The following is a 12,179-nucleotide window of genomic DNA, read 5'->3' on the forward strand; positions in this document are numbered from 1 at the left end:
GTGTTGTGGGTCAACAGCTCTTGCCAAAGACGATTTCTGTCTGGTCTGTCTCTCCCATAGAGGGCGAGGAATCGTCTCTCTGCCCACTGGTCTCTGGGGTGATGAGGCTCCATTTCCAGCGTCTGCTGCTTCCTTACATATTTAGTGCAACAATCCCTATTCCCTACAAAATGGCCGTACAGCAGTGTTTCAGATCTCAAGAAATAAAATTACATCAATTTAATGTTGTACAATGATAATGTATATACAGTATATATTGTTTTTATAAGACTCCCCAAATGAGAATGGAAGCAATCTGACAGACACAAACACAGACAGTATTAATAATACACTGGGTGTGATTTTCTGTCAGGTAAAATATATACGGTATCAGTCATGTACTACCCAGAAGTAAAATAAATAAATGTTTTTTTTATAACTTATGGCAGTACTCTTCCTGGTCAAGGTTTCACATTTCCTATTTGAAATGCTTTATATGCATATAAGAACAACTGAAGTCATTTAATTTCTTCGCAAAATAATGGTGAAATACTTAAATCTGTTGCCATAGATTTCATAATGTGTGAACTGTAATTCTTTATTGATAATGTGACTGTAATTCTCCTTTGTCATTTCACTAACACAGGAATATCCTCTGTAAAGTCTTTACAATGGTAACTGATTTTTATTTCTTTCTGTTCTCCAACATGGAAAGAAATTATCGCCAACGAAGGTAGGCACCATTTGAAGTCAACAAGTTTGTTTTTTTATCAGTACTGTTGTCTGTAAATCCCAGTGTTAATACATTTTTGTCAAGTAAGTATGTGAAATTGTATCAGTGATTTTACTAGATTATTTCATATAAATTTAATTTTAAGTGAGTGGTAGCCCTCTATGATTCTGGCTTCTAAGGTCAAACATTGGACAAATGTTACACTACAGCTCCATACCTCGGTTACAGGACTGGCTCTCTTGCTTGCTGGGAGGAGGTCAAATGACTTGTAATGTACTGCATTGCCTCATGTTAAGGACAGGGTCTCCTATGTGTACTGGCAAATGTGAAATACAGTATTTCAAAGCATGAATTTTATTTAAAAAAGGACATACTTTCTAATGGCCAGGGGATTTTTTTTCCTGACTTAAATCAGGAAAAAAAGCTGGGAAAAGTATTCAAAAGACAGGCAATTTTTAAACTGAATTAATTATCATCTGGGTAAGTATTTTGCCCCCATATTTCTCTTCCTAATATAGTATAACCCCTAAAACATCAAAGTTTCTAACTAACATTACTGATCCTTTTCACTTTTGAAAGAGATTAGTATTATCACAATCGTGCTTGTTTCTTTTTTATCTTTACAAGTCAGTTTAGTAATTCAGTGAATAGTCAGGGTTGTACAGGATCTTCTGTAAAATTGCTTTATAGAAAAGAATAAGGTTATTCCCTGAGAGTCTTCTGGATTTGAATACATAGTGCAAATGTGGTGTATCATACTCTAAAAATGAAAAAGAAAAAACAAAAACGTTTTCTATAACAGGTTGAATACATTTCTGCAAAGGCTGAAATAAACAGCCGTGCAGAAAAAACAATCCTGCATTTCATCTTTCTACATTCTTTTATGGTCTCGAGGCAATTTGGAGGGACGTTATTGGTTATTCCACACCTTATTATACTTATAAAAATAAGTTATAGGTTAGACAACCCATATATAAAGGGCCATTTAAATCAAAACATTTAATTTAAACATTTAAATTCAAATACTGGACACAAACATGCCTTTATTGACTGGGACAGGAATAAGAGAATTTCATATTTACTGGTGTGTCAGTACTCTTGTCTTAAATATTTGTCTTTGGTTGTACAATTTGTAAGTCCTTGTTTTTGCATTGTGAGTTAAGTCACAGTATATCTCAATTTGCTTTAATTGGACTTTTTCACAAGCACGGTGCAGCTTGTATTAAAGAAATGCTGCTGTTTTCTTGCTTGCATCGAAGAGGCTAATGGAATGCACGAGCACCTCTTGCCTTGTCTTTATTTATTGTGCGTCGCAGGCTTGCCTGTCTGATCGGGTCTCTTCTTCTGTCATGTCTTTCCTCTTGCTTGTTTGTAGAGAAATGCCACCGGGAGACTATGTTAAAAAGCCAGGGGATGCCGACTCCTTCTATAGTGACATGCCTCCTGGAGTCAGTACAAACTCTGCAACTAGCTCTAAGAAGAGGTCTGCTTATCTGTCGCATTTTCAGATATGTTCCTTCACTCCATCCATCCCATCCATTAGTCAGAACATTTCATTGTTTGGCATCAGGTTTGAGCATTTCTTCCTTTTCGTTCTCATGTGACTTGTAAACGCCAGCCTTTTTCTTTGTTAATTCCTTGCATTTTGGTGTTAAGAAAGAGAGTGCTTCTCAAATTTAGAAGTGTTCATAAATGTATGAACTGAATTGACTAAAACCACTGCTGTAGGCAAAGAAAAAGGTTACTGTATTCACCGTGTTTTTCGCTCTTCAGATATGTGACTCTTTCACACCCATGGTCTGGTTTCAGTTTTCCACTCACACATTCGTCTTTAAAAAGATTTTTCATCATGATCAAATCAAAGGTTTTAGAAAGAGATCCACAGGAACAACCGGTGCAGGATTTTTAGCTGTAGATTTGGAATCTTGATCATAATCCTTACTAAAGCACAGCTCCTTCTCTTTCTAATAAAGCATTCTCGGTCTTTTCATTTGTGGTTTTGCTAAAGCCAATATTATTGTCAAGATGACCCATGAGATCCTTGGTTTGGAGTCACATTATCTCTTCTCATAACCAACTCACTGGTCTGATGGAGCTAATGTTATCCTGTCCATTTTAAATTGAACATATTTAAAGACTTCTGCAGTATTGTTATGAAAAGACAGAAATAATTACACTGTTAAATGTTTATTTTTCTGTCAAAACCGTATCCATGACATTGCTGATTCTTGTTCAATAATAAAGGCAGTTTTTTAACTAAGTGACATATTTTTAAGCTGAATGGTGGTTCATCTGAGAGTTCAGGTTGACTCTTTACGATTTGTTGATGTGCAGGTACACATAAAGGCCATGTGCCCCAAGCAGAGCCTTATCTCTAAACAGGTTAATTATGTTGCAAGTCCTCCAAGACACTTAATTTAGAGGAATTCTGTTGCCTGGCAGCAATGGCTCATAGCTTTGACTATATCATAGCTTTGTCTATAACTACATTATAGACATAAATATCTTCAGGGACAAGTGTTTTTAAAGTGATTGCTTTGAATTATAAAATAGTTTTGAAACTTTATATATTAATCAGAACCCAGATCATCAAAAGTAAGAACAATGTGACGTTTATTCATATCCATTCAGTGTCTGTGTTCCTGTGTGATGGAGTCTGTGGTAGTGAGGCTTGGGTGTGTTATAATACCTGCAGTATGTAGTGTTGTACTCGTCGTCTGCTATGTGATTTCCATTTGTAGTGTATGCTGACATAGAAGGAGTAATAGGAAGAAAAGTGGCAAAGATGCTTTCTTGTCATAGTATATTGCTTCACTGCTTGTTCAGTTGCTTTTGTGTCTCTTCTTGTTTAGATTTTACCTTCAGGAGAATTTTTAACTTCTTTTTTAGTACTTCATGTTGTTAATTGCATAATACACATTTCTGCAAAGCACTAAAAGTAAGAAAGCAATCTATGATTGTACAGTATGTAGACAAGAGAATTGTTCCTATTAGCAAACCCAGCTCGCCTATTAAACTCTGATACTGTAGATGACTGTCCTGATGTATTTGAATTTTGGGGGTTTGGGGTAAAAAGTGTTTATGTTTGGGTGTTCCTTTATGTCACTATTACAAACTTAAGAATATTGTGGAATTCTGAGAAAACTAAGTAATATTCCTTTTGATGTAATGGTGGGATCTTTGATTACTAGCATGTCACCAGGGTGCCAAAAACCTGCATATACTGTACTTAGTGAAAAAGTTATGTGTTCAATTATAGTGACTCCCCTAATGAAGTCAATAGTCTAATGAGGTTAATTTTATCTACAGTATACCAGACTTTATTTAGAACAGGTTTTGTCCTGTGCATACGTTTTACTGTTTAAATGTTAAACTAGTTAGAATCAATAACTGAAGACGAATAAAAAAAGCTCTGTGTATTTGTATGATTTCTTCACAGGATGATCTCTACAGTGTGACTTTTGACAAAACATCATACTGTAAATTGAAAGAACTGAAAGAGTTGTTTGACACCTACTGTATAAAGGGAGAGATTAGTACTGTATTCAATTCTAATATTGATATGAAGACAGCATGGATTTCAAGTTACAAACCATAGATCTGTTCATAGACAATCAAAGCTAAAATTAATTTAATTGTATTGTAAAGATGCAGACATTGAGGATCAGCAGTTAACAGTTGTCTTACTTCTTATTTCAAGATCAAATGGATTGTCCCATTCATGGAGTGAGCGAATACCAGATGCTAAACATATTTCTGACATCTGTGAAAATGGACGCCCTAGAAGTAACTCATGGCAAGGTACCTTCTTTCTTTTTCCATGAAATTAAGACTTCACAAAGCGCATTTCAGACCTCCGCTAAATAATGTCGTACAAATAACGACGCACCAGCACATGGGTGTCTCTGTGTTTGGTCTAGCTTTTTGTTTCAGTGGGTTTGGTGATTCTTTGGGCTGTGATTCAGGCACTTTGAGCTACCCAAGACAGCAGTCACACACTTTGTAAAAGCATTTACGATGGGAAACAAACATTTTTGTGTTCTTCTAACCTGTATAAAATACATATGTAGTGTACTCCTTCCAGCTCTGTGTACTCATCCCTCAGACCAGCCACCATTAGGTATGTTTCCTTAGGACACTGTTTCCCAGCTTAAAACCTACTGTGGAAAATACACTGAAGTAAACTGGGAGCTCAGAGGTATTGCCTCCACTCTGAGGTCCTGACCACATAACGTAGTGTTCTAAAATAATAAGCTCCGTCAATATTTTCAGGGAACCTGGGAGGTAACCGGAAAAAACTCAAAGGAAAAAAATTCCGACCACGTTCAAACTCAACAGAGTAAGTCATTTTACATTCTTTTGCTGTCTGGAGAGGGATTTCTGCATTCATGGTAGTAGTTGTAAATTATGACTCAGCAGTTCCAGTTTTTCCGGCATCTTTTTTTGCCAGCAGAGGCTGAGCTTATATCGCACACTGCTCCAGACTGTGGTGCAGGCTAATTGGGGAAATTAACGTGATCGTTAAAATGTTAAAGGGGAACTGCAATGCTATTTTTATATTTTGGGGTTAGAAAGAATCGGCATCAGCAATCATTGCATTTCAAACTACAATAAAACTAAAATGTACACAGTAACTTGTAAAACCTACAATGTCACAAAATAGACGGTATGCACAGTTCCCTGTTCTGTGATTCAGAACGAGGAACAAAACATCCAGTGATGTGATGTGGCATTATTATATGGTAAAGAAGCAGGCTTGTGAAAAGATCATTTTTAATCCAATAGAGATACTGTTCTCTATTTGGAGACGGTTTTGCCAATAAATACTACTTACCTGTTAACTCTGCATGGAGATCACGTTGGAACATTTCTGCAGTGAACCTGTACTTATTCACTCGTACATCGTATTACATTAGTCATTAACGTGACTAGTGAGCAGGAAGGGCAATTAGTGGGACCTCGAATAAGAGTTTGTGACAACATGGCGACTTACATTACTTTGACAAAGTTCCCGATTTTGTGCTCAATTTGAAATTTGAAATTTTTTTCTATAACGTCAATGAATTTATTTTGTTTCTGAGATTTAATAACCAGTCTGAGAAATTGGGAATGCAGTTCCCCTTTAACAGTCTAGCCCTGTATCATAAGAAAACTGTGAGAAAGTTGAATCCGTTTTTGTTAATGAGTTTTCTGATACTTTAGTTAATGTCACTATGTTAGTGACACTAGTTAATGTTATTATGTAAAAGTGGAAAGGCAACAAAAATGTTTTTAAGACAAAATGTTTCTTCACCTATTTATCACTATAATGAGAAATATATTATGCAGTATATCCTGAAGAACATTTGTAATTTATACTTAAAAAAATTAAAATGTGCATGTTTAATGTGATTGATTGACTGTATCGATCTGGTTTGTACTGTTTTTTTATTTTTTATCAATGTGGTTCTTGTTTTAAATGCTGCTTTTTTATTTTACGCATGAGCCCAATGAACAAAAACTGAATTGCTTATCGAAATGACCCTGAGACCAAAATGCAGAGTTGATCGAATTGCCTATATCGTTGTTGCCTTTATCCTATGAGATCCAGGCTTTGTCATCTGTACTACAAGCTACCTTACAGCTGCAGTTTTTTTTTTATTAAAGGAAAATACATACAGTATTTTTTTTCTTGTTGAGAATATCCACCTGTAATTTCAGTCACGAAAGTGGCTGTATCTTAAGAATATTCAGTGTCTATAATCAGGTGGGATATATTTCCTTTCTGGATATCCACATGTATGGATCCCATGGAGTTTACATTTAAGAATAATAAATACCTCTATCTTACAGGAAAAAGTCTTTAACATACAAATAAAACAATTAGTACCACTGTATTGTCTACGTGGTTTTGAAAAACATAGTAGTATTAGTAGGCAAATATCATTTGCACACTGACATCTGAAGATAATAGGTTCAGCTTTGTTTTTTCGACACAAAGATTTCTACTTCAGTGAAGCACAAACCCGATGTGTTTAAAACGCACACTTGCATCTTGGTGGGGTAAACAGAATGTCTTTGCTGTGCACTGCTGTGTTGTAAGATCTCGTCTCCTTCTTTCTCTACCTCTGCTGTCTCTGTGTGTTTACCATTGCTTTCTGCAGGTATTTAAGCCCATGGTTCAAAAGAGAATATAATGTAGCTAAGTGGGTAGAAGATGTGAATAAAAACACTGAAGGACCATACATTAGGTATTTCCAAAGATGATTTCCCAGTCTTTCTCCTTTTTTATAACCTTTTTTTTCTTTTTGGTCAAACAAGATCCAGCTCTCCACTAATACTGCTGGGCCTGCTTTCTTGTTTTTTGATACAAGGTGTTGGGCTCCTTTGATCATGACAAGAAGAGACACCCAGGGCTTCATCTGTTTCCAAAGCGCAAAGACACCCCTCCTGCCAAAACCCGCCTTTTAAAAGATGTTTGCATGCTTACCCTTTACAATACCATTGGCTTTATATTAATTTTTGACCACATAAAAATTAACACCAACCTATCAAGGTAAATGGGAGCAGCATGTGATATTAAGAGTGAGATTAATTCTCATTCCCATAACTTTGAAAGACATCTGCCTTTATTTTTTTATGACAAGTGAGCTCCTGTTGTGTGTGCTCCTGTTTATTACACTTGAAAGAACATTTAAGACAATAAAAGGAACATTAGTTTTGTGTGCATAGAAATGCCTAAAGAAGCTCTTTATGTTATCTTTAATATACAAGCTCCAGTGAAATTCTAATAAAAGCACTCCTATTTGCTATTTAGACATTTCTACTTAGAGGTATATAAGGACGAGGATGTATTTCTAAAATACAAATGTATTCTTGCTCTTATTTTTCAACTTTCTGTTGATCCAACAAATGCCTTCTCGTATTTTACAAAGCTGCATCTCCGAAAAGGAGGTGGGGTTGAGTGGGGGTTGAACAAGGTATTCATGTCACACGCTGTTCAGTTCTTAAGGCAGTGTGGGTGGATACATGATGCCCTTTGGCCCCAGACTATTAGGCAAGGAAAAAACCCCAAAGAGAGACAATGGTTTAAACAACTAAGGATGAAAGGACAACTCCTATTATAAAATTTGGGAGGTTTAATTAAAACCCTTGAGATTAAAGAGCAGGGAGTGAGTACGGAAGGATACTCTGGCCACACAGAGGCTGCTGAAGGTATGGAACAGGAACCACTCAATGAGCATGGCGTTGAGCGAGGAAAGTATGGCGCACACAGCAGCTGTTGCTAGGGGCTACTGGGCTGCCCACTCATACTGCTGCCGTGTATCACAGGCATCTCAGGTGAAGGCTTGTTCTGCCTGGGTATGTTTTCTGCCAGGATTAACCATTCATTTTAAGGTGTGTTTCCAAAGTCATCACTTCAGGGGTGAGGGCAAAATAAGTCCTTCTGATCTAGAAGGGCACTGTTGGTATTGTAGGTTTTGCGGGCCTCCATATTTTTTATGTTTCTACAACTCTCCCTTACAGCTGGGTATTTTTTTTTGGTGTTCAGTAATACGTGGATTAAGATTTTCGACTAATTAAAATTTTCTGTAGGTCCTTTTAATTATTCAATTTTTTTTCTTCGGGGATCTAATAAAAAATAAACTAAGGGTTAGTGTAGTATGACAATTAAGTGCGAGTAAATCCAGCTTAATTTGTTTGTTTTAAAACTGTAGACTTGTCAATCAAATTTGTTTAAGTATGTTAAGTATTTACAAAGTATTTTAAAGTAAGTAAAAACACTTTAAACATACGGTATGTATTGATTTTGTTTGAAAAATTGAAAATATCTGAAAGGTCTTAGAAAGGTCTTTATAGTACTCACATCTTAATTCAACTGAAGAAAAAAGTGTACAGTATGTTTACTGAACCCTGTTTTTTGGGAAGAACTTTGTGAATAACTTTTTTACTTAAATCTTGTATTTAACTCTGTATTCCATTGGTAGATTTAAATTTAAATGCTTACTGTTCAAACAAACAACCTACTGTACATATCTGATGTGTGTTATTCGTCACAATTATTGAATATTCTTATCAGCCTTTAGTATTCTTATTCCTACAAAAAATATTTTATATACTGTATGTCCACTTTTCAGCAAACTCAAAGTGCTCAATACATATGATGCTTGTAATCAAGGAGAAATGCTCCCCTCCTCATTTTTATTTTACTTTAATCAAATAGATACAGAAGAGGATATATTTCTAAAATTAAGAAATCCATCTATTAGTTGGCATTGATCATACTGTAAGGAAAATACAGACAGTTGTGTTATCTGAGAAGTTAGGTTAAGTTAAAGCATTTCCTACTGAATACAATGCAGTCCATTTCCTTTCCAGCACAAACACTATTAGTGCAGGAGCCTGGATTTAGAAATGAAACAGTAGTTCATTTGAGCAATGAGTGACTGAACCTCCCGAGTCAGCTAGGATACAGTGTGCTGATGCATATCATCAGCTATGAATCTGAGCTGTAAATATGCAGAGAACAATACGGATGCTAATATCCATAAACTAATCTGATTTATTTTAAGTTTAGCAGAGGTATGCAAACTTTTATAGCAGAAAAAAATTAGTATCTCTCATTGTGGAGTATTTCAGAGCCATGACTTCTGGTTTTCACACTGTGCTGGACTTTTAATGACTTAATTTCAATCGATGATTCACTTAATTGGTCTATATTAGCACTGTTCCCTGGTCTTTACATATTATTTATATATGTATAATGAATTATAAATTAGCTATAAACCAAGATGGACGTAATATCACAAAAGCATATGATATCACCTTAATATCATATCAAAATGTATTTGGTTAATGCTTATATTCAAAACAACTTACACGTGTACCCATTTAGATAGCTGGGCCACTTCAATGGAACAATGACGGAGCAGCACTTTGCTCAAGTGTACAACAACAAAGCCACAGGACTACCACAGGAATCTGAATTTGGACCACTTCCCTTCCTAATCTAAATCAAAGACCTACTGTATATTCTGGTATAGTTAATAAACAAGCCTAGTGCACAGCTTATATCAAATTAGAATGATCAGTAAACACTGTTGAAGCCAAACAATAATTCTTGGAAGACCTATTTAAGTAGCCATGTTTTTTCTATTTAAAAAGCCAGGGTTTTGCATGCAGATTGCAACAACATAAATTATAAATACTGTATGAAATGGGAAATTCTAATCTTGCACAGGTCAATTATCAGAAAGACTTGGGTATTTATAAAGATTTATCATATTCATCTTCTAGACACTGTAGTAAAGCCATAATTAAGGCATCCAAAGTTGAGATACACTATTATACTTCAAACTTCAAATCAAGAGCCGTTATGTTAAAATTGTACAGTGCATTAGTAAGACCTCAATTCAAATTTTGTGTACAGATTTGGTTACCATATGTGCTACCATTTGCAAAAATATGTTGGTGCTCTGGAATCATTTTAAAGAGCAATGCGATACATATACAGGACATTCTCAAAGGAATGTCCTACAGTACGTTGGCAGTACATTGACAGGCAAAGAGAACTGAGACTTTTTAGTCTTTAACAGATCATGTATTGAATGTGACATGGCCAACCCAATGGAATTAATAGTGAAGCACGGATACAATACAAATACAAGTGAAAGTGTATTTGCAACTTGGAATAAGATGCGCATCTTTACACAAAGGCTGTCAGAGTAGGGCCAAGCCACACAGCCAAGTTGGTGAAGCAGATTTCCTGGTTTCTTTAAAGAAACAGCTGGTAGATAAGCTCTTCACATCAAAAAGTTGCTAAAAACTAAAGCAGCTGCACAGTCACACTGACCTCCTCTCAATGTAAACATGCTGATTCGAACCCAGTAGCTTCCAGTTGCTAGTTTAGTGTAGTAAAAAAGTGAAAAGGGGATTTTAAGATGACCTAATAGTTGTTTTCAGGCATTATCACAATTGTCTTTCTACTATCCTTGTATATCTGTAGGTTCTTGATTATTATTTCGCCTTCTGATGCGCTGATATACCTTCTGTTTTTACAAGCCAAGCTCTTTCCAAGCATGCCCAATGTCCTTTGCACTGCTTTCATTTATGCTGTCATTTCCCATGCCTGCACGTTGTGCTGCTCTAGAGAGGTAGCAGTCTTCTCTCCATGTTCTGGTCTCTAAACATTGCCAAGTGCATGTGTCCACCAGCCTGGTCTGATCATTCTCCTGTCCTGTACATCCGTACACCAGTGTTTGTGTGTATAATTCTCTCATGTCTGTGGAAGCTCTTACAACCCAACAATTCCCTTTAGCCGATAGCTCTATGCATTAATTGTACCTGAATACAAAAATCAACAAAGCATTAGGTTGATAAAAAAAAAGATAAGTTTAGGTTGACATGACATACTAAGATTACAAAATACCTTGTTGTACTGTAATTTTTTATAATACGTGTACCTTGTTTACAATAGTGTTTCATATTTCTGTACAGGATTGATAGAACTTACACTACAGTGCAGCATTTATCAAACAATATTTTTGGGACCAGTCTTGATGCTGTTTTTTCCTCACAGTATTGAAGCATTATTTAAATGACCTGGGTCTTGAAATGAAGTGGACGGTAACATTTTGAAAAAAATAGGAGGAAGTTTGTTTGGGAAGGACTTCAGTGCATTGTATGTTTTGGTGAATCGGCTTTTGATCAATAGACCTGTAAAAAAAACATTTCAGAGCTTCAGCATCGTAGTATAATTCCAGTTTGTGGCTTTTCGGTTCATACAGAGTCCATGATGCAGACCAGTGCTGTGTCCAGAATGTGCTTGGTGGCAGTGTTCACTAAGTGTTGCTCAGTGAGGCGTTTCTCTTATTTCTCCTAGGACACTGTCTCCTGCCAAATCCCCTACTTCATCCACTGGCTCCATTGCGTCTAGTAGGAAGTATCCCTACCCCATGCCACCTCTCCCAGATGAAGAAAGGAAGGCCAACAGGCAGAGTGCCAGGGTAATGATCCAGATTTCCAGATACACCTACCCCCTGTGACACATATACATGCATATAGGGGCGGCACAGTGATGCTTTGGTTAGCATTGCTGTCTCGCGCTACCGGGGTCCTGGGTCCAATTCTGGTCCTGGGGTTCTGTCGGCGTGGAGTTTGTACAGTGGGTTTGTTCTCCTCCCCACAGTCCACAGATATACTGGCCCTAGTGTGAGTGTATGCGTGTCTGTGTTGGTGTCTGTGAGTGCCCTGCAATGGACTGTCATCTTGTCCAAGGTGAATGCACAGCATCAATATCACCAGACAGCTTGGTGCTCAATCTCAATTTTACAGTTATTTTTTTGGTTTGCACAATCTTTACTAACAAAATAAAAGTTTATGTTTAGTAAGAAATTTTGATTATTCTGGTTCGTTATATTGTTTTTGTGTACTATAGAGATCATGGAAATTTAATTTCTCCAAATAATTGTTTCAAAATACATTTAAA

General features: G+C 36.3%; 1 protein-coding gene across 3 annotated transcripts in view; it reads left to right on the forward strand.

Annotated features, from left to right (window-relative positions):
• Nucleotides 1-12,179, forward strand: part of adam22 (ADAM metallopeptidase domain 22) — an 85,467-nt gene that overhangs the window by 69,390 nt on the left and 3,898 nt on the right. The window contains exons 26-30 of one of the 3 annotated variants that reach the window (XM_088600639.1): nt 695-712; nt 2,088-2,282; nt 4,413-4,513; nt 4,985-5,051; nt 11,574-11,697. In XM_088600639.1, the coding sequence (XP_088456765.1) occupies nt 695-712; nt 2,088-2,282; nt 4,413-4,513; nt 4,985-5,051; nt 11,574-11,697 (505 nt within the window). The remainder of the gene's footprint in view (nt 1-694; nt 713-2,087; nt 2,283-4,412; nt 4,514-4,984; nt 5,052-11,573; nt 11,698-12,179) is intronic. The other 2 variants (XM_088600640.1, XM_088600641.1) reach the window with 2 other exon arrangements.

Source organism: Lepisosteus platostomus, chromosome 12 (assembly GCF_059453375.1).
Source record: "Lepisosteus platostomus isolate fLepPlt1 chromosome 12, fLepPlt1.hap1, whole genome shotgun sequence".
Classification (NCBI taxonomy): Eukaryota; Metazoa; Chordata; class Actinopteri; order Semionotiformes; family Lepisosteidae; genus Lepisosteus; species Lepisosteus platostomus.